Consider the following 23,056-nt stretch of genomic DNA (forward strand, 5'->3'; position numbering starts at 1 on the left):
ACACACACAGCACACACAACACACACAACACACACAGCACACACAGCACACACACACACACACACAACACACACAACACACACAGCACACACAGCACACACAACACACACAGCACACACAACACACACAACACACACAGCACACACAACACACACAGCACACACAACACACACAGCACACACATCACACACAACACACACAGCACACACAACACACACAGCACACACAGCACACACAACACACACAGCACACACAGCACACACAACACACACAACACACACAACACACACAGCACACACAGCACACTCAACACACACAGCACACACTACACACACAGCACACACTACACACACTACACACACAGTACACACAACACACACAGCACACACAACACACACAGCACACACAACACACACAACACACACAGCACACACAACACACACAACACACACAGCACACACAACACACACAACACACACAGCACACACAACACACACAGCACACACAACACACACAACACACACAGCACACACAACACACACACACACACAACACACACACACACACAGCACACAACACACACAGCACACACAACACACACAGCACACACAGCACACACAACACACACAGCACACACAACACACACAACACACACAAGCACACACAACACACACAGCACACACAGCACACACAACACACACAGCACACACAACACACACACACACAGCACACACAACACACACAGCACACACAACACACACACACACACCACACAGCACACACAACACACACAACACACACAGCACACACAACACACACAGCACACACAGCACACACAACACACACAGCACACACAACACACACAGCACACACAGCACACACAACACCACAGCACACACAGCACACACAACACACACAACACACACAACACACACAAGCACACACAGCACACACAACACACACAGCACCACAACACACACAACACACACAACACACACACACACACACAACAGCACACACAACACACACAACACACACAGCACACACAACACACACAGCACACACAGCACACACAACACACCAACACACACACACACAACACACACAGCACACAACACACACAACACACACACACACACACAACACCACACACACAACACACACAACACACAACACACACAACACACACAACACACACAACACCACACACACAACACACACAACCACACAGCCACACAACACACACAGCACACACCACACACACACACACACACACACACCACACAGCACACACAGCACACACACACACACACAGCACACACAGCACACACAACACACACAGCACACACAACACACACAGCACACACACAACACACAACCACACAGCACACACAACACACACACACACAGCACACACACACACACCACACAGCACACACAACACACACAACACACACAGCACACACAACACACAGCAGCAGTAGCGGCAGAATTCCCTCTTGCTACTGACAAACTACACCGCGATTTCCATTCCATAGCGTATATATGCAGCCGCAAATGAAGATGCCGTCCGATGAAATAAAATAAAAACGACTAACGCATTGCATTTGTTGTGCACGAATAGTGCTCTAGAAATAAAGTTTGATTGATTCCCGTAACGAACGCCCCACCGTGGCCCAACCGTGGCCACATCGTGGCCCCACGGGGTCACGAGGTCAAGGAGGGCCGTTCGTGAACACGGCGCGGGGTGGGGGGCTAGCGATGCGTTCCTGCCGACGGACGCATCCACGGCGCGGCGACGCTCGCCCGATAAGCCCGCTCGCGTGTCGCGCACGGCAGGGCAAAGGGAAGATCGTGACGGGGTGGCGGTGTTGTTGTTGTTTTTTGTGTCTTTTCTCAGGGACCCCGTGGAATGCCCGGCGAGAGGGGACGTAGCGGCGGCGCCGGATCTGCTGTGAGTCCCCGAGAAGAAGCAGACGCCGCCGTGTGGCCTCTGGCGTAGCGAGAGGAGCAGCCGCGGCTGTCGTCACCGTAGCCGTCACGTGTCGCCACGAATTAAAGAAAAAGAAAACTAAATAAAATATGAAAACTTTTCCGGTATCGTTAACGACGTTATCATCATCGTCGTCGTCATTATCGGCCTGGAATACAATTACTCCTTAAAATAAACTTTGCCACCAACATCATCATTACCTGGGTCACAATCACGACGTAAGAATTATGATGAATAATAATAATAAAAAATTAGTTTCAATAAAATTGACTTTGACATCACCATGATCATCGTTGCCTAGCTCCTGGCCACCCTATCGCGATCGCTCTTCGTGATGGCCATCGTGTCTTCCTGACATCATCATGATCTCAGAATCATCGCCGTCATTCCGCACCAAAAATTGTGAATTGATATTATTGCCAACAACTTTATCACACCTGTCAAAATAATCATCATCATCATCATCATCACGGAAGCTCTTCGTATGCAAGCATGGTGAATGGTGCTCGGACCGTGCCGCTGTGGGTAGCACGAGCCGCCAGCGGAACGGTGATGACGATGGTGATGGTGTTGTTGATTGTTGTTGTTGTTGATGGTGTTGTTGGTGTTGTTGATGGTGTTCTTGCTGGTAATGGTGTTGATGGTGTTCTTGCTGGTAATGGTGTTGATGGTGTTCTTGCTGGTAATGGTGTTGTTGGTGGTGGTGTTGATTGTGATGGTGTTGTTGATGGTGTTCTTGCTGGTAATGGTGTTATTGATGGTATTGTTGACTGTTATGGTGTTGATGATGGTGTTCTTTCTGGTAATGGTGTTGTTGGTGGTATTGTTGATTGTGATGGTGTTGTTGATGGTGTTCTTGCTGGTAATGGTGTTATTAATGGTATTGTTGACTGTGATGGTGTTGATGATGGTGTTCTTGCTGGTAATGGTGTTGTTGGTGGTGTTGTTGACTGTGATGGTGTTGATGATTGTGATACGTGTTCCTGATGTTGTCGATGATGTTGTTGAAGTTGTTGTTGTTGCTGTTGTGCTCCCCTTGCAGGGAGCTCGTGGTGCTGATGGTGCCCCTGGCCCCGCCGGACCCGCGGTGAGCATCTCCATCACATCGCTGTAGTAACACCATCATCCTCAGTGGAGCTCCGTGTCACCCCGCTGTAGTAACACCATCACCCGTGGAGCTCCGAGTGAACCCGCTGTAGTAACACCATCACCCGTGGAGCTCCGTGTCACCCCGTTGTAGTAACACCATCGCCCTCCGTGGAGCTCCGTGTCACCCCGCTGTAGTAACACCATGGACCGCGTTGCTCCGTGTCACCCCGCTGTAATAACAGCGCTGACCGTGCGCTCCTCCCGCAGGGCCCCATCGGAGGTGTCGGTGTGCCCGGCTTCCCCGGAAGCCCCGGAAACAAGGTGGGTGGCCGCGCGAGAGAGAGAGAGCGAGAGACCGCCAGCCGCGTGCGTGAATGGGTCGCAGTCGAATGTTTGAAATGCGCTTCGCTCGTTTGCACCGGGCGCGCGAGCCGCCGTGGCGATGGGCTCCAGCTCCTTCGACCGTTCGTGCGGCGCTCACGGCAAGAGGGCCTCGAGGGGGTCAGGACGGAGCTCGGAGGCGCTCGGCACCCCCCCCCCCCCACCCCCTTGTTTTGCCGGCCTGCCACCCGTGGCTCGTCACCACAATGTTGCCGAGCGAACGCCGCCGACGGCAGCGAGAGTGATCATTCAAATTGACGGAGCGCCCGTAGAGGATCGCTCTCGAAACCCCCGGCGAGCGGGGTTTTGAAGCGCCACAGTATCGCCAGTCGTGCTTGCACGAGACGAGAGAAACGACGAACGGGGCGGAGAGTTGTGGCGGTGGGGATGGAGTGGGGGGGTGAGTGGAGGGGGGGGGGTGAGTGGGGGGGGTAGATAAACGACGTAGGTGAGGAGAGGCGCACGTGTGAGATGCGCGGTGGGGGCGGGGGGGGGGGGGAGCGGTGGCAGTGGAGTTTCGCATCGCAGCACCTGGCCGACGAGGGAAGACGCAATCCCGGCCTCACCCCCCGCCCCTCCCTCCCGCACTCCAACGCTGGAGCAGGGAGAGAGGGTTGCCACCGCTGAGGTGCCAGCAAATCCTGCAAATAATGTCACGGGGAAGAGAATGTCCCGGCGTGCCGGCGGAGGGAAGAGCTACGCGCGTGTGCACGCTCCGTCTTGAGCGCTGTTGTGTTGTTATCGCTTGCTTGGGATGTTATTGTCCCGGTGGGGGTGGGGGGGGAGGTTTGGGAGGGGGGGGCATTACAGATTTCCCAGGAGAGTTTTGTGATCTCAAAAGTGGGGACGACCGCGGGAAAAAACCAGGCCAGCCTTAACCCCCCCCCCCAAGCCCTTGAGCGCTTTAACGGGTGCTCGCAGACAGCGCTCCCTCTGACACCGTGGTTCTTCTTCTGCCGCGTGACCAGGGTGAGGTCGGCCCCGCTGGTGCTATCGGAGCCGGTGGACAGCAGGGACCAGCGGGAGAGCCCGGCATTGGCGGAGGCATCGGACCTGCAGGCCCTGCCGTGAGTACCCGCGACTCACGTGTGTGTGTGCGTGCGTGTCTGTGTATGTGCATGCGTGTCTGTGTGCGTGCGCGTGTCCATGTGTGTGTGTGCATGCGTGTCTGTGTGTATGCGTGCGCGTGTCCGCGTGTGTGTGTGCGTGCGTGTCTGTGTGTATGCGTGCGCGTGTCCGCGTGTGTGTGTGCGTGCGTGTCTGTGTGTGTGCGTGCGGTAAGCACGACAAACCCGACGGTCCGAGTTGGATTCCCACTCATGAGCAACGATTAACCGAACCGGTTACTGGCACTCCGCTGGGTTGACTCGGCCTTAACTGAGTAGCAAGGACGGCATGCGAACGTCAGCCACCGGAGAGACGGCGGTGGCCGGGCGGGCGGGTTGCTGGCTGCGCTGCTGCCCTGTGAAGAGTCCTGGCCCTAAATAGGTGGCGGCTACACCACCGGCCCCTGTGGCCTATAAAGTACCGGCCTGCTGGCCCATTGTGCCACAGCTGCCTGGTGACCCAGTGTGGCACGACTGCCTGGTGACCCAATGTGGCACGACTGCCTGGTGACCCAGTGTGGCACGGCTGCCTGGTGACGCAATAGCTTCATGGTGACCCAGTGTGGCACGGCTGCCTGGTGACCCAATAGCTTCATGGTAACCCAGTGTGGCACGGCTGCCTGGTGACGCAATAGCTTCATGGTGACCCAGTGTGGCACAGCTGCCTGGTGACCCAATAGCTTCATGGTGACCCAGTGTGGCACAGCTGCCTGGTGACGCAATAGCTTCATGGTGACCCAGTGTGGCACAGCTGCCTGGTGACCCAATAGCTTCATGGTAACCCAGTGTGGCACGGCTGCCTGGTGACGCAATAGCTTCATGGTGACCCAGTGTGGCACAGCTGCCTGGTGACCCAATAGCTTCATGGTGACCCAGTGTGGCACAGCTGCCTGGTGACCCAATAGCTTCCTGGTGACTCAGTGTGGCACGGCTGCCTGGTGACCCAATAGCTTCATGGTGACCCAGTGTGGCACAGCTGCCTGGTGACCCAATAGCTTCATGGTGACCCAGTGTGGCACAGCTGCCTGGTGACCCAATAGCTTCATGGTGACCCAGTGTGGCACGGCTGCCTGGTGACCCAATAGCTTCATGGTGACCCAGTGTGGCACGGCTGCCTGGTGACCCAATAGCTTCATGGTGACCCAGTGTGGCACGGCTGCCTGGTGACCCAATAGCTGCCTGGTGACCCAGTGTGGCACGGCTGCCTGGTGACCCAATAGCTTCATGGTGACCCAGCGTGGCACGACTGCCTGGTGACCCAGTGTGGCACGGCTGCCTGGTGACCCAATAGCTTCATGGTGACCCAGTGTGGCACAGCTGCCTGGTGACCCAATAGCTTCATGGTGACCCAGTGTGGCACAGCTGCCTGGTGACCCAATAGCTTCATGGTGACCCAGTGTGGCACGGCTGCCTGGTGACCCAATAGCTTCATGGTGACCCAGTGTGGCACGGCTGCCTGGTGACCCAATGGCTTCATGGTGACCCAGTGTGACCCCGTGCCACGGAGACGAAGCAAGGACAAGACGGGCCCACGTGCGGGATCGCGTGGATAGAACCGTGCCTCGCAACGCCGATGATGGGCGATGCAAATGCTCGCTGTTTTTTCTCTCTTTCTCTCTCCGCAGGGTCTTAGAGGCGCCAACGGAGCTCAGGGACCCAAAGGACCTTCGGTGAGTGGTGCCGGCCGTGGGCCACCTGCGCAGCGCTCGGAGCGCGCGCGTTGTCGTTGTTGTCGTTGTTGTCGTTGTCGTTGTTGTTGTTGTCGTTGTTGTCGTTGTTGTCGTTGTGCCTTGGCGACGTTCATAACCTTCGCGCGGTGGTTGGCGATTACCTGGGGAGACAAAGGCGGCCGGGCGTGGTGTTGCCCACCCACCCCCTCGTGTGCCGTGCCGGCCTTCATAGCTGCTCGCCAACAGCACTTGCCCCAACAGTCTGTTACAGGCTATACGGGGGGTGGGGGGGGAGTGATCTTTGACTCTAGTACCTCTACTACCTATGCCTGTATCTTTGCGTCTTAAAATGTGTGCGCTCATCTGACCGTGCGCCTCTGTCCACCGCTGTCCACCGCAGGGAGACTCCGGACCTGCCGGTGGCCCCGGGATGCCCGGACCTCGTGGGCCCCTTGGGCCCCCCGGTTCGTCGGGCCCTGCTGGACCCAGAGGCATTGCGGTGAGTGCTGCCCCCTCTGCCCGCACTCCTCTTTCTCTTTCTTTTGTTTTACGATCGGAGGAAGCAAGAAGTTGCTCGGTGTATTTGGCACTTTGCTTCGTTCATCATTTAGTTTTTTAATGTTTTGCTTTACGTAACCCCCCCCCCCCTCCTTTTTAAATGAAAAATTTAACAAAATATGTTTCGCTCTGCTCTCCTTACCCCTCCCCTCTCTCTACCCCCCTCTCTGCCCCCCCTCTCTCTGTACCCCCTCTCTTCCTACTCTCTCTCTCCCGTGCCCCCTCTCTCTCCACATCTTCACCCCCCCCCTCTCCTCTCTCCCCTCTCTCTCCGTGCCCCCCTCTCCTCTCTCCCCTCTCTCTCCGCGCCCCCCTCTCCTCTCTCCCCTCTCTCTCCGCGCCCCCCTCTCCTCTCTCCCCTCTCTCTCCGTGCCCCCCTCTCCTCTCTGCCCTCTCTCTCCGCGCCCCCCTCCCTCTCTCCCCTCTCTCTCCATGCCCCCCTCTCCTCTCTCCCCCTCTCTCTCCGTGCCCCCCTCTCCTCTCTCCCCTCTCTCTCCGTGCCCCCCTCTCCTCTCTGCCCTTTCTCTCTGCGCGCCCCCTCTCCTCTCTCCCCTCTCTCTCCGTGCCCCCTCTCCTCTCTCCCCTCTCTCTCCTGCCCCCTCCCTCTCTGCCCTTCTCTCCGTGCCCCCTCTCCTCTCTCCCCTCTCTCTCCGCGCCCCCTCTCCTCTCTCCCCTCTCTCTCCGCGCCCCCCTCTCCTCTCTCCCCTCTCTCGCGCCCCCCCTCTCCTCTCTCCCCTCTCTCTCCGCGCCCCCCTCTCCTCTCTCCCCTCCTCTCTCTCTCTCCGTGCCCCCCTCTCCTCTCTCCCCTCTCTCTCCGTGCCCCCCTCTCCTCTCTCCCCTCTCTCTCCGCGCCCCCCTCTCCTCTCTCCCCTCTCTCTCCGCGCCCCCCTCTCCTCTCTCCCCTCTCTCTCCGCGCCCCCTCTCCTCTCTCCCCTCTCTCTCCGCGCCCCCCTCTCCTCTCTCCCCTCTCTCTCTCCCGCGCCCCCCTCTTCCTCTCTCCCCTCTCTCTCCATGCCCCCCTCTCCTCTCTCCCCTCTCTCTCCGTGCCCCCCTCTCCTCTCTCCCCTCTCTCTCCGCGCCCCCCTCTCCTCTCTCCCCTTTCTCTCCGCGCCCCCCTCTTCTCTTTCCCCTCTCTCTCCGTGCCCCCCTCTCCTCCTCTCTCCCCTCTCTCTCCGCGCCCCCCTCTCCTCTCTCCCCTCTCTCTCCGTGCCCCCCTCTCCTCTCTCCCCTCTCTCTCCGCGCCCCCCTCTCCTCTCTCCCCTCTCTCTCCGCGCCCCCCTCTCCTCTTTCCCTACGCCCCCCCCCTCGACGCGTTCTCACTTTTGCCAACAGGGAGAGCCCGGAGTGCCGGGATTCAAGGGCGAGAGCGGTGCCAAGGGAGTGCCGGTGAGTTGGCGTGCGCCGCGTCTTGAGCGCGACCGCGCACGGAGGCGTTCGTGAGAGAGAGAGAGAGGGAAGGTCGTGGTTGGAGAGGGGACGGAGGGAAGCGTTGAGCCTGGACTAGAACAGGTGTGGCTGGCAGGGAGTCGAGAGCATGGACAGCTGGGGGAAGGGGACGAGCATCTTCCATGAGCCTCAAGAGCAGAGAGTGCGTGGGGGCAAGCGGCGTGGCGCGAGTGGGGAGAGGCGGGCTCCTGTGTGATTTGTTCGTCTCGTGAAGAAACCATAAATTACGATAATAGAATCAGTTGTCCATCGAGGGCCGCCCCCCCCCCCCCCAAGCCGCAAGACTCCCCTGTCAGGAGGGTGGTCACGATCCTTTTTGCAGGAGCGTTTTGCTCGTGGGAGGAAACTGTGGAGATTGGCTAAAACTCAGACTCAGAGGTCCGCACGGACGGGGTTCATGAACCTGCCCTCTCACCATCCCCTTGGCAGCAGGCCACCAGGTTTGAGAGTTTTACGCAAAATCCGCGTGCTCCAACAACTCTAGCCCGGAACGCAGGCACGGGCTGCCACCTTACCGCCCGGCTCACACGGACATCACCGCCGCGTCCGACACCGCAGATGGCTACCGCCGCGTCTCACACTGCCGATGGTGACCCGGGGCCCCCCCGCCGCGTCCTCACCGCGTGTGTCGCTCTCCCCGTGTCGTTGCGCGCGTCTCCCGTGACCAGGGAGCATCGGGGCCCGCGGGTCCCTCCGGCCCAAGCGGAGAGGAAGGCAAGAACGGTGCTCGTGGCGAGCCTGGCGCCTCCGGACCAGCTGGCGCCGCCGGCGAGACGGTGAGTGGGGGGTCTCCCGCTCGCTTTCATGAAATCGATTTAATTTTTTTTCTTTTCGATTATTATATTCCATCACCCCCCCCCCCCCCACAATTTTATCCCAATTCTGTTATTGCCGCCGCGTGCGTCGACAAGGCAAAGAATCCGTTCGCAGCCATCCCAGGGCCGTTCGCGTTGGAGAATGGCCCACAGAGGCAGACATCGCAGAACTTATTCTGAGACCTCAGGTCCACCAGCCGTGCTGTCGCAGGGGGAGCATTTGTTGCCCAAGGGTGAAACCAATAAATGTTTTTTCTTCCCTTTTCAGAGCTGGGATTTAGCCAAATTAAGTTGAGGACAAAATCTCACGTGATGTTTGTTTGTCCAGACATTGGTGATGGGGGCCAGGGCCTCCGGTGTGACGAATTGATGGTCTCAAGGCAGCCGCCCATGACTGGATCTTAATTGATTTTGACGACATTCCAGCTGTAAAACAAAAATGTCAAAAAAAAAAAATCTAAATCAGTTTGATTGGCACGCAACGATCACTCCGTGCAGGGATATCAGAGGTGTGCCCCTCGTGTGGATAACGAGGTCTATTGAAGTGGCTCCGCCATCACTCGTGACACCAATAGCACACGTAAAATCATCATCATCACCATCATCATGACAAAAATCCCATGTTCCATCCACTGTTGGATAAAGTTCGGCCTCCCCCCCATGCCCACACGGTCTTGCAAGATGACCCGCAAACCAAAATTTCACTCCTGCGCGGGAGCTAATCTCGTACCCGGGCGCGCGATCCTTCCCCTTGCTGCTGTTCCATCGCCATCCTCGCCCGTCGGCGATTTGTCGGTGCTGGGGGGGATCGTTGGAATCCCTCCCTGCCCGCGCCCACTTTTGCTTTTTGTCCACGGCCGTCGAGCCCGTTTTCGGGAAACAACGCAGCTGGGGAAAAGCGGGGGAAGCTGCGCCGACACGGTTTTTGTAACGACGCGCGGCGCTGTTTTTGTTGTGACCCCCCCCCCCCCCCCCACAGGGAGCTCCGGGCGGTCGTGGAATGCCAGGACCTGGCGGCAACGCCGGATCGATCGTGAGTAGCCGGTGACGCCGCGGGAAAGATGACGGCGACGAAGCTCGCGCCAGCGCCCGACGCGGGGGGGTGGGGGTGGCTCTTGCGCTCGCCGCGGACGCGTCAAACAAAATGAGCAGCGGCTTCGCAATTTACACAGACGGCCGTAACGCAGATGATGTGAAAATGGCAGGCGGTTATTGCTATTGCGTGCGGTTAGTCTAACGATGGGGGCCGAACAAGACGGGACAAAGCAGGACTGACGAGTCAGTTACGGACGAAAAAAAAAACAAACATTGGTTTTTCAATCGAACTGCGACTGTGCACCGTGAGAATCGAGCGGATTGCCGGAGGGCGGGTGAATGGTCACGAGGATCGTGACCGCCCGCGCGTTCAATCCGGCGACGCCAGGGAAGCAGTCCCAACCCGGGCATCTCCGCCACGGCCAGTGCGGGCACCCCCCAAGCGTGACGTTGCCACCGCTCTCACTCCGGGACGGCGCACCGAGCGGGGCGCGGGGAGAGATGAGAGAGGGCGGAGCGGGGCACGGGGAGATAAGGGTGCGGGGAGAGAGGGTTAGGGTGGAGAGGCGATGGTGCTGCGTTGCGTGCCAGCGCTCGGCCAGCGTGCCGTGCGCCGTTCGTGACTCGTAGGGCCTTCAGGGCAAGCCCAGTGAGCGCGGCGCGTGTCACGTGTCTGTGTAGGGAATGCCCGGCGAGCGTGGAGCGGCCGGCCCTGCTGGAGCCAAGGGACCTGAAGGAGGACCTGGACGCCCAGGAGACTCCGGAATTCCTGGAGCCAGGGTGAGTTGCCGTCTGCGGCCACCTCCGTCCGCGTCGCGAAGGGCTAGAAGGATGGGCGTTCATTGGGCACTTGCTCCGATACCACAGTAACGTGGATTGAGATTGTTTCGGTTATTTTGGTGCTATAAATGTCCCAATGGTGGGCCACTTTGTGGTCAGGTGACTTCTGAAAATTAAGTGAATATCTCAGTGGGCTTTGCCTGGTAGGATGGGGGTGGTTTAGTGTTGTGTCTGTTTGTGTTTGGGTGAATTGTTGACCTTTCTTGTACTTATCACTCCTATTGTTTCTTTTTTACTGTTTGCTGTCGTAACGTCCTTACCCCGTGCCCCTACCGGACATCTGTTGAAAAAAGAGCTTTACGGCTCATCGGATTCCTCCATTTAGAAATAAATTTTCTGATTCTGAAATTCACCCGACATCACATCTCACGTAGTCCATGCCTGCAGTCTACCCAGCAGCAGCAACTGTCCCTGGTCCCAGTTCGAGGTCTACGGGCATCCGTCTGCCAGTTGGGGGCGATAAACCTTTGACAACCCCTTGAGAATGTGGAGCCTCGGTGTGTGTCTCCACCACTTGAAAGAGGAAGCGACCAGAGAGAAGTCATGGGGCTACTTTAAAATGCTTCGCCGTTGTCAGCGACGGGACGCATTGACGTACGGTGACCGAAAGTAGAACGGGACCGACCTTAGTAGTGGCTTTTTGAGATTCGATTGTTTGGTTGCTACTGCTGTACAAAATGCCCACGTGATGATGATAAGCCACTTCGTTGAGCTATCATCTGTGATAGCCAGGTCGTCTCTGAAAAAAATAGCTACACAGCTCAGTTGAGCCTTACCTGGTGAAATGGAAATCGTTCAGTCTCATATTTCAAGACCACTTGCAGTACTGTTATTGACACTGAGCGTGTTGCGTTGTTTTTTTGTTGGAAATTGTGCTTTTGTGCACCACTGCCAACGCAGCAGCAGCAGTAGCATCTCCAGATAATTAGTTTACTCTTTGCGTGTTTAGTTTGTTGTCCTTCCCCCGCACCTCCAATTAGCACGGTTGGCCACGTAAGGTGCGAAAGAAGTTCAAAGCACGTACACACACCGCACCTCCAATTAGCAGGGCCACGATGCTTCTTCTCCGCGTGCATTGTACGTACGTGCACGTTGAACCTCTTTCGTGCCGTACCTAGCCAACCGTGGCGATCGGAGGTTCAATACAAAGATACAAGATGCAGCCATCGTGACGACGAGCGGGGGATCGAGCGGCTTGGCCGTCGTGGCGGTCACGTCGCCGTCGATCCGTGTTTGACAGATGAAAAAAGAAAAAAAAAGAAAACAAACCAGTCTTGATTAGAAGCTTTCGTGACTGCAGAAATCCATAGTCTTTGGTTGTTTCGGTAAAGCCACGTAGGTACAAAAAATCTCGACTGATGACGGATGCTTGTGTTGCGTCCGAAACGTCGTGGTTTATTTTATTTTCCACCTACGTGGCTTCACCGAAAGAACTAAAGACTTTAAAGGAACCGGCTCAGCTCTCTGTCCTCGCGTTCAGCAATGCCCTCGAGCTAAGCACGGCCCGTCGCTTCGGAATCCCGCGAGAGTCGACCGACGCGTGGTCGTGTCGCACGCTCGGTGCGGGGGGAGCCGTGGCAGGAACCACGTGGCAGGAACCACGTGCCACGGCTCACGACACGCTGTGTCTCGACGGTCCGTGGCAGCGGCGCGGTGAATTTTGGCGTGGCCGTGACACCGCGCGTTGTGACTTTGTCCGTTCAGGGTTCCACTGGGAGTCCCGGAGCAGCTGGTTCCGAGGGAAAGCCTGGCGTCTCTGTGAGTGGACCTGTCTATCCTTCTCTCTCTTGCACTCTCATCCCACCACCACCACTCACTCTTATTCTCCCACCACCACTCACATCTCACCACCACCACTCACATCTCACCACCACCACTCTCACCCCACCACCCACATCCCACCATCACCACTCACACCCCCCCCCCACCACTCACATCCCACCACCCCCACTCACACCCCACCACCACTCTCATCCCCCCCCACCACCACTCACATCCCCCCACCACCACCACTCACATCCCACCACCACCACTCACATCCCACTACCACCACTCACATCCCCCCACCACACTCTCATCCCCCCCACCACCACTCACATCCCCCCACCACCACCACTCACATCCCACCACCACCACTCTCATCCCCCCACCACCACCACTCACATCCCCCCACCACCACCACTCACATCCCATCACCACCACTCACATCCCACTACCACCGGCCCTTATCCCCTCCCGTGACGCCTACCGCCCCAAGCGAACGCGACGTCTCGACCTTGCTCCCCAATCTCAATGGCCTCGTTCCGTCCGTCAGCATGATCGCGAGCGTGCACCTTCTGCGCGCGGAGGGCTTGCGAGCTGACGACGAGCTCCTAACAGTCTGCCCCCCAATTCCGAACTAAAAACGCCCCCCTCTCCCCCGCGTAACTGCCCCCTTCAAATTGTTCGCCGTCTTCATAACGGAGATTCATTCTCCGCGCGGGCTCCATTGTAACGAGGTGCCCTCGTCCTCGTGTGTGTCTCTTAACCCCCCCCCCACCACCCTCCCCCCGACAGGGCCCCGTGGGAGGAGATGGTCGTCCTGGCCCCCCAGGCCCCTCTGGAGTTCGTGGTCTTCCCGGCCCCAACGGATTCCCAGGGCCCGCAGGAGGCGCTGTACGTACCCACGCACCACCACCGCCTCCACCGCCGCCCTGTCCGTCTGGAACGTTGTCTCCACGCTTAGTCCCCCCGTGAGCTGTGTCCGTCTGGAACGTTGTCACCACGCTTAGTCCCCCCATGAGCCGTGTCCGTCTGGAACGTTGTCTCTACGCTTAGTCCCCCCGTGAGCTGTGTCCGTCTGGAACGTTGTCTCCACGCTTAGTCCCCCCGTGAGCCGTGTCCGTCTGGAACGTTGTCTCTACGCTTAGTCTCCCCGTGAGCTGTGTCCGTCTGGAACGTTGTCACCACGCTTAGTCCCCCCATGAGCCGTGTCCGTCTGGAACGTTGTCTCCACGCTTAGTCCCCCCGTGAGCCGTGTCCGTCTGGAACGTTGTCTCCACGCTTTAATCCCTCTCGTGAGTTCCGAGTTGCTCGCCCTGTCACGCGTGTTGGCCAGACCTTCACAAGCAACGTGTGTGTGTATATTTATATATATATATTCAGGGGCGCCGCGTTGGCGAGATGTTAACTACCTCGCCTGGTATACAGGAGGTCGCGGGCTCGATCCCGACCCTGACGCCTGTTGCATGTTTGCAGTTTGCGTGTCTCTCTCTCTCCGGTTCTGAGAGTTGCGGTCGTGAGAGTTTGGTGAGACGATACGTTGGATAACCGCTGAATTCGCTCCGATTGTTGCACTCAGGGCGAGGCTGGCAAGCCCGGCGACAGGGGTCCTTCCGGTTCCGCAGGGCCACGTGTAAGTAGCCAGCGGCATCACGCGGCACTCACGCCAGCGCTCACACTGACCTCCAGCGACAGCAATAACTCCAACGCCGGCACCCAAATCTCTACTCTCCTCCACACACTCTCCTGCATCTCCCCTCTCATCTCACTCTACACCCTCCACTCACTCTCCTGCCTCTCCCCTCTCATCTCACTCTATTCCCCTCCACGCACTCTCCTACCTCTCCCCTCTCATCTCACTCTACACCCTCCACGCACTCTCCTGACTCTCCCCTCTCATCTCACTCTATTCCCCTCCACGCACTCTCCTACCTCTCCCCACTCATCTCACTACACTCCCCTCCACACACTTTCCTGCCTCTCTCCACCCATCTCACTCTCTTCCCCTCTGCGCGCTCTCTGCTGCAGCAACCAATGCCGTGCAGGTGCGTGGTGCTCACCCGCGCGCGTGTTGTCTGTCCGTAGGGGGCTCCTGGCAAGGATGGTGAGGGCGGCCCCGCTGGTCTGGCAGGTCCCGTGGTGAGTTGGCGCTCACTCACCGCGCCCTCAAACCTCCGCACTGATGGAAATCCGTGGGCCGTCCCACTCCTCTCGCTCAGCCACCTTGCAGCCATCCGGCATTCTCCGGCAGTTCTCTGCCTTCCGCGCGACCGAACCGAAAACAAAAAACACTCAATTTGGATAGCACGGAGCAATCAACCGCTCCGTCGCTGTCAACCTACTTGTCAGTGCCATACCTTATCCAAGACCAATTCAAACCCGTATTGGTCACCCGCGTGCCCTGACAAATCTGAACGTTCATTCTACAGAGTCCATCACGAGGGAGAAACACAAATAGACAATCACCACTACGACACTCACCACTAGTACACTCACCACTACACTCACCACTACTACACTCACCACTGCACTCACCACTACACTCACCACTACACTCACCACTACTACACTCTCCACTAGTACACTAACCACTACACTCACCACTACACTCACCACTACACTCACCACTAGTACACTTACCACTACACTGACCACTAGTACACTTACCACTACACTCACCACTAGTACACTTACCACCACTCACCACTAGTACACTCACCACTAGTACACTTACCACTACACTCACCACTAGTACACTTACCACTACACTGACCACTAGTACACTCACCGCTAGAACATTCACCACTAGGACACTCACCACTACATACCTGTCAACCCCTTACCAGTGTCCTACCTTATCACAGACCAATTCAGACCTTATTGATCACCCCGTGCCCCTTATCAATCTCAACGTTCATCCTACAAAGTCCCATCATAAGGAAGAAACACAAACAAGTAGAATAGTTTTGTTGCCCGAATTGAAACGGCTGTGGGCCGCATATGGACCTTAACACTAAATTTCCCCGTGCAAGAGTACGGGTTAAACCGTGATGGCTTGACACGGTTTGCCCCTGTGCCGGGCACAGGGTCAGCCACCACTTGGGGGGGTGGGGGACTGTGCCCACGTCAACGAGACGTGACGCGCCGCTCGTAGGGCGCCGTAACAAAACAAAAAACACGAATCGTTCCTCCGTTCGTAGCCAATGAGGCCAAATGTATTCCTGACGATTATCGACCCTCGGCTCTGCATACGCGCGCCGAGTCTGTGCAATCTGCCGGTGCCGCTGGCCGTGTGAGTGACCCCCCCACCCCCCTCGTGTTCTGTCACAGGGCCCCGTGGGTTCTCGTGGTGAGCGTGGCGCTGCTGGTCTCCCTGGAGCACAGGTAAGAGGGGTGGGGGGCTGAGAGCCGTCGTCGTCATTACACCCACGTCATTGTTTCTACTGTCAACGGGTCATCATAGTCACAACATTATCGCCACCACCACCACCACATCGCTATCACCTCCTTCTCATCGTCATCGTCGTCATTATTTAACCATTATCACCACTTGGTCATCAAAACATCAGAACCATCACCTTCTCACCACTGACGTTACGTATCTATTATCACCACCACCACCATCACCAACTCGCAATCACACCACACCATCACCAGAACGACCAAACCGGCATCATAATCACCATTGCCCATCCTTCACTCCCCACAACAAACCACGATCACCTATGCAAAACTACCACAACCACCAGTCGCACCTCCGCCAATCACTGGCCACGGCCGGAGGAGCTAACGGCGTGGCGCAACCGGACCCCCCCCTGTCCCCCCGCAGGGCCTTCCCGGACCCTCAGGGGCGAATGGAGAGCTGGGTCGCGCCGGCAGCATGGTGAGTGAGTGAGAGAGTCACGTGGCCACTGCACGAAGGGATCTCGACGAGAGGGAGGCCCGTATTGAAGGGGCCGATCGTAACCTCGAGCACGCTGATGTCGCAGGGTCCTTTGGCGTAGCCGTGCGCCTCGTGTGTGCGTGCGCACGTGGCCGCTGTTGGGAGCGAGAGCGAGTCGTCGAGTCGTGTCGCAGTTGACGACAAAGAGAGGGATCCGCGCAGTGGAGCCAAAGGAAAACAACGCAGGAGCACTGCGCAAAACTTTTATTTTGTTATTTAATGATGGACGCCCCCGCGTGTCCTTGATAACGGCGTCATTTGCGTGTCGACACGCGCCATGGCTTCCATTACCGGCACTCAGCGCGAGTCGAATCGCGCCAGGTTTGGCGAGGTGTGCATCCCGGCCCATCTGCGTGTGCTCAACACCGCCTTGCCCGCACCTCCCACAAGCACGGTTGGCTACGTGCGGTGCGAAAGAAGTTCAACATACACACTACGTGTAAATGCTAGGCCGCTCGCTGAAATGCAGTTGTAAAAAAAAAAAATCCTGAAATTGCTACGATGAGAATCGGGCCCACGCAAGTAACGTATAGACGTTGTGTAGTTCGCGGGCTGTTATTGATATCGAGCGTAGCTTGAGTCAGGCTCCCGAAGGCTGTGAACGTATGATGACAATGATGTCGATGGGGGTGAACGTTGCTTGATTTATCGCTGGCGGTCGTGAACGTTTACCTTGATTTTCTCCTCCACAGGGAAGTCCTGGTGATAGGGGTGGTCCTGGACCTGCTGGTGCCCGGGTAAGTGCCGCAATGGAAATTCACGCGGGCTATTGCCGTCGCGGATCGGCACGTCTCGCCGGCATCAGGGGGGTTGTCGTCCGCGTGGTTCCAGGATTCACGTGACAAGTATCTTGTTCGTGACAAATGAAACTCGACCGTGTCCGTCCGGTGCTCGCCGAGCGGCATTGGCTTCCGGTTGCCGAACGAACACATGATGAGGTCGTGCTCATTGCACACAAAGTGCCTGCCATGAATGAACCACGATTACTTTGCTGATCTCCTTGAGGAGCATGAACCATCATCACGCGACCTCCGGTCATCCTCACGGTGGTCACCGCATCGCGCGATTTCAGATGCACTTCTGTGGCCGTCTGGAACGCTCTTCCCATGTTTGGAAGCCACTGGAGCGATGCATTTTTAAATCATCTGGATTGAAAGCTCATTTATTTAGAACTGCGTTTTGTGTTCAGTTTGTTGTACTTCTCCCGCACCTCCGATTAGCACAGTTGAATACGTACGGTGCAAAAGAAGTTCAACATAAATACATACGTCCAGTCCTTTCTCTCCACCGTGGAATACACGAACGGCCCGGAGTGTAGAAATGATAACTTACAGACGTGTATATGTTCTTGTTGTGCTCATGGCCGGTGTTGTGTTTGTGTGGGACAGGGAGAGGCCGGAATCCCCGGGGAGCGTGGAGCCCCAGGCCCCGCTGGCGCCGCAGGCCCCAGAGGAGAGGCTGGACCTGCGGGGACGGACGGAGGAAAGGTACAGACACCCCGGTGTCCACTCTCGGTCACTCGCCCCACACGGCACCGAGGTGCCATGGGACAGACGTGCCGTGTCCACTCAGCCATGCGCCGTTTGCTAAAGGACAGGCTAAGTCATGCCCACCATTCACTCACCCATGTGGCAGGAAACTAAAGGGACGGCCTTGGCGTAGTTTAAATGAATCTATCCACAGCTACCCGGATGATAATAGTATATCCAAAGATATGATCGTGTCGAGTATGCACGCTCGTCCGTCAGTGTCGTTATCTCATCGTCAATGGCATTGTTTAATTTGGAAAGGTTGGCCTGCCGAACGCGGTGTCTGCCGACTGCAACGTCGATAATAAGGACGCTTGCGTCGGTGTGTGAGCGTACGAGCCCGTGCTTGCGTGCGTCGAAAAGGCATGCCCTGCAAGAACGCTTTAAGAGACCCAAAGACATCCCAAGCGATGCTCGGTTTATGATCATCAGGCTCTGCGTCCCACGCTCTAATTCCGTTAGCGTGGATCTCGCCAAAGGTTTGTATGTGTTTTGCGTGCGTGCGTTCATGGGGGTTGCCACGTTCCGCGAAACGTGGACGGGATGGCAAGTGTCAATCGCGTCTTCTATAACCGGTGAATGGCTCCCGGCTATGGTCCGGGCCAGCGGTGTTGGCAGCTTGTGACTGACAGCTTCCTTGTGTCGGCAGGGTGAGGCTGGCCCTGCAGGCCCAGCCGGAGGAGCTGGCAGCCCGGGCATGATGGGACTCCCTGGTGACCGAGGGTCGGGTGGAACTCCCGGAGAGAAAGGAGAAAAGGTCGGTGGGAACGCAGAAAACGAACTGGACAGATCAACAGCGGTTAACGTGGATATTGAAACGAAATATAGCTTAGGGTAGAACAGGGTTGGTGTGGAGGGTTAGGCCGAGAAAACGTGGGAGGGATGAGTGAGGGGAGACTCCGTGGCACGGCCCAGGAAGAAGTAACTGGGGCCCAGCACTAACAACAACCACCTACAACAACAACCACCACAACCACGACAACAACCACCGCAAAAATAGGAATGGCAGAGAGCCCCACAGGGGACAACCGGGGGACAGCCAGGGCAACACTAAAACTATTCAATAATTTCCTTCAATCCAATCAATGCTTACCTGAGGGTGAAAGGATTTTGTGACAATTTGGTGGGGGTGGGGAGGGTTTGCCAATATGGGAAGCAGTTCCCGTGTTTATTCGAAATCATTTGTTGGGGTGAAAGCAAAACAGTTTTGTTGCGTTTCTATTTTCTCCATCCGCCCCGAGGGTATTGTTACCCTGGCAACGAAGTTGTCGTAACTCGTCAATGTGGCAGTGTTGCTAGTTTCGGCCTAATCAAGGCTTGTTGGCCAAAACATCACCGCATGCTTTTCTTAATTCCTCAACGTGTTCATAATTTATTGCATGTTGTTTTTGTTGCTTGAGACTCGTGGAAACAATTGTTGCGAATGCAGTGTTGATGGAATTGACATGGAGTGCTTCGGTTGCATTGAAAGGAGTAGTTTTTGCAACGGTTTGTTTTTGTGTTTCGTTGGCAGGGCGACGGTGGTCCAGCAGGAAGTGCAGGCAACCCTGGGAGGGATGGCCCTCGCGTGAGTCCTCGCCCAACCGCCATCACGTGACTGATCGCAGCCTTGCGATTGGTCCGTGAAGGTCACACGCCTTCACCGGATTATTAGCCAATCACGTGGCTGCGTGGCACACTTGAATATCTCAATGCCTCGTGTAATATACAAATATATACATATTACTATACACATTCTTTACTTTTTAAGGGTGTTTATCAAACGTGGACTCGTGACAACGGATAGTGGCGAGATGTGAACTACCTCGTCTGGTATACAGGAGGTCGTGGATTCGATCCCGACTCTGAAGCCTGTATTTTTGGAGTTTGCATGTTCTCCCCGTTGTTTAGAATCAACACGCGTTTAGAGTATTTGGCAGCTATAAATTTCCACATGATGATAAGCCACTTTGATGAGCTTTTATTCGTAGCCAGGTCACTTCTGAAAAAGAGCTACATAGCTCAGTGGGCCTTACCTGGTAAAATAACAAGTTGAGTTTATTGTTTTAGTTCATATATACACACACACATATATAAATATATGCACACACATATATATTTCAAGAAATTGTAGTTGTAAGGTGTAAATATCGCGTAAGGTCTTGTACCAAGCTTGAAGTGATGGCCCTGAAGTCAACGCTGAGCTGAGTTGACATTTGCACCGCTGTCACTGTCCTGATGTTGTGTCCGTGTTTGTTCATCAACAGGGTCCAGATGGTCCCGTTGGTCCCCCAGGTCCCCTGGGTCCCGGTGGAGAGAGAGTAAGAATGATCATATTCTGCTCCAAACACACGCACCCACTCTGCATTTCAACACACGCGATACTGACAAAAATGGTCCCAATTTTTGTTCAACTCAAGCTATTAATACTTTGATGCTTGCATTGCCTTTGTACTGTTCGCCTCTTGGCGGTTTCTCTGGTCGTCTCACGCTGGGGGTGAGACAAAGCCGTGAAAAAGGCTGTCTTTGGTGTAGCCGTGCGATGCGTGGCGATGCAGCCCAAACTATGAACCGTATAGTAAGCCCATTGAGCCACATAGAGATACATAGATACCCATAGACATACACAGATACCCACAGAGACATATAGCGACCAATATAGATCCATAGCGAAACATTAAAGTACAAGCCACAGCAGTGCGACTGTGGCCATGCAACTCAAACTACGGACCGCAAAGTAAAACGACTGTGGCCATGCGCTCAATCAACGGAGGAGGAGAAGGGACGGTGACACGAACCCTCTCTCTGCTGAAGCCCTCTCGGCCCGGCCAGCAGCAGCAGACGTCCACATTGGCATCGGGCCCCCTGAGCAGATGACCGCTGGCCATCGTGCGCGAGAATCGAATGGGAATGGGGGAAATCCCTCTCCGATGCGCGCCGCCGCGCGTCCTTCGGCAACAACGTCCGACGGTTGCGCTGCGCGTGCCGGACCTTCTTGAGGGCGCGCACGACGACTGCCCGGCGCAAGCCCCAAATAGACATCGGAGCGCTGAGCCCCCCCCCCACCCCCCCCACCTCGGGTGACGTCGGAGCGACGTGCGATGACGCGCGGCTCCCGTCGGGTTATTGACGCCGCGCTCCGGCATTGATGTTGTTGTTGTTGTCTCTCTCCCCGTCTCTCTCTCCTCCCCGGCAGGGTGAAGCTGGTCCCTCCGGCCCTGCTGGGCCCGCAGGTCTCCAGGGACCCCCTGTGAGTAGACGGCGCTGCACCGGCACGCCCCACCATGCGCGCCACACCGGCACGCCCCACCGGCACGCCCCACCATGCGCGCCACACCGGCACGCCCCACCACGCGCGCCACAACGGTGGCAGCGCGATGTGGCGTCTGATAGACAAATACACTACTACGTAGACAAATACACACCACCGATAGACATGCACCGCTACATAGACAAATACACACCACCGATAGACATACACCACTACTTAGACAAATACGCACCACTGATAGACAAATTATGATGAGTGGCCGACTATATGGATGAGCGGATTAATCTGTGGGTGAGCGGGTGAATCTGTGGATGGCTCTGTGAATGAGTGTGTGAATCTGTGGGTGAGCGGGTGAATCTGTGGATGACTCTGTGAATGAGTGTGTGAATCTGTGGGTGAGCGGGTGAATCTGTGGATGACTCTGTGAATTAGTGTGTGAATCTGTGGGTGAGCGGGTGAATCTGTGGATGGCTCTGTGAATGAGTGTGTGAATCCGTGGGTGAGCGGGTGAATCTGTGGATGACTCTGTGAATGAGTGGGTGAATATGTGGATGACTCTGTGAATGAGTGGGTGAATATTTGCTTGAAGAGGATAACCCCAGCTGTGGGGCTGACTGTAGATGAGTGGGTAAATCTCTGGATAAATTGAGTGACTCTCTGGGTGGGTGGGCGAATCTGTGGATGGGTGAGTGACCCTGTGGATTAGTGGATGACGGTCGTGGGTGACGCAATGTCTGGCTGACTGGTGCCTTATCTGCTGGCAGGGTGAGCGTGGATCCAACGGTGCTTCTGGTGGTCCTGGATTCCCCGGACCCCCGGTGAGTACCCCTTTGTTTGAGCCACTCCTACCGAAAAGACGATTTTTTCTTTTTCTTCTTCTTCTCCTTCTATGCGCGATGAATAATTCACGTCAGTGCGGTGAATTATCCTTGGCTATTCGAGAGTCAACCGAGGCAATGAGACTCATTTGCTGGAATATTTCGCAATTGTTAACTTTTTTTTTATTAACGAAAGCTGCGCCGCTACGTCAACACGCCCCGAGCTCCACAGGTTTCGGCAACCTTCACGGTCAACATGCCACAACAAAATTTAATGTCGGCTTTTTTTTTTGTTACGGAATACTTCATTAGTTTGGCACGCACAATAAATGGAACGCACCTTCACCACCGTCCCAGCGCGAAGAAAAAAGAAAAAGGCCACCGGGCGACTCGCTATGCCCGATCGACAAGGCCCTTGCCCCTGTGGTGCTGCCCTCTGACGCTGACGCTCCTGCTGCTGCTCCGTGTCGCTTCCCAGGGTAGCGACGGGCAGCCCGGCACCCGTGGCGAGCGTGGTGAGGCTGGCGGCAAGGGCGAGGGTGGCGCCGCAGGTCCTCCCGGCCCCTATGGGCCTGCTGGTCCCCCGGTGAGTCGTCGCTGCCCTTCGTCATTCCCGCACACTACAGATAAAGATCTCCCCCCTCCGGTAGAGCCTCAACAGACAGTTGGGGCAAGTGCTAAGCGCGAGCACAACAACAACAAGAACAGCCGCCATTCGCCACTGAGTGGCGGTGGCATTACCACGGCGCTTGTGCCAGGCTAGGTGCACTTTGAAGCTACCACGTGAAGTGTCAAAGGCTCGCTGACAGGAGGTCACGGGAC

At 56.4% G+C, this 23,056-nt stretch overlaps 1 protein-coding gene across 1 annotated transcript in view; it reads left to right on the forward strand.

The window, feature by feature from the left end:
- LOC133358221 (collagen alpha-1(I) chain-like) overlaps positions 1-23,056 on the forward strand; it is a 65,468-nt gene that overhangs the window by 27,383 nt on the left and 15,029 nt on the right. The window contains exons 15-38 of the mRNA XM_061576464.1: positions 1,901-1,954; positions 3,036-3,080; positions 3,350-3,403; positions 4,432-4,530; positions 6,195-6,239; positions 6,640-6,738; positions 8,130-8,183; positions 8,912-9,019; positions 10,038-10,091; positions 10,775-10,873; positions 12,638-12,691; positions 13,490-13,588; positions 14,274-14,327; positions 14,780-14,833; positions 16,025-16,078; positions 16,524-16,577; positions 17,330-17,374; positions 18,026-18,124; positions 18,816-18,923; positions 19,680-19,733; positions 20,413-20,466; positions 21,342-21,395; positions 22,181-22,234; positions 22,713-22,820. Coding sequence (XP_061432448.1) covers positions 1,901-1,954; positions 3,036-3,080; positions 3,350-3,403; positions 4,432-4,530; positions 6,195-6,239; positions 6,640-6,738; positions 8,130-8,183; positions 8,912-9,019; positions 10,038-10,091; positions 10,775-10,873; positions 12,638-12,691; positions 13,490-13,588; positions 14,274-14,327; positions 14,780-14,833; positions 16,025-16,078; positions 16,524-16,577; positions 17,330-17,374; positions 18,026-18,124; positions 18,816-18,923; positions 19,680-19,733; positions 20,413-20,466; positions 21,342-21,395; positions 22,181-22,234; positions 22,713-22,820 — 1,656 coding nt within the window. The remainder of the gene's footprint in view (positions 1-1,900; positions 1,955-3,035; positions 3,081-3,349; positions 3,404-4,431; positions 4,531-6,194; positions 6,240-6,639; positions 6,739-8,129; positions 8,184-8,911; positions 9,020-10,037; positions 10,092-10,774; positions 10,874-12,637; positions 12,692-13,489; positions 13,589-14,273; positions 14,328-14,779; positions 14,834-16,024; positions 16,079-16,523; positions 16,578-17,329; positions 17,375-18,025; positions 18,125-18,815; positions 18,924-19,679; positions 19,734-20,412; positions 20,467-21,341; positions 21,396-22,180; positions 22,235-22,712; positions 22,821-23,056) is intronic.

This window comes from Lethenteron reissneri, chromosome 61, assembly GCF_015708825.2.
Source record: "Lethenteron reissneri isolate LAM-NWPU_2019-01 chromosome 61, ASM1570882v1, whole genome shotgun sequence".
Taxonomy (NCBI): Eukaryota; Metazoa; Chordata; class Hyperoartia; order Petromyzontiformes; family Petromyzontidae; genus Lethenteron; species Lethenteron reissneri.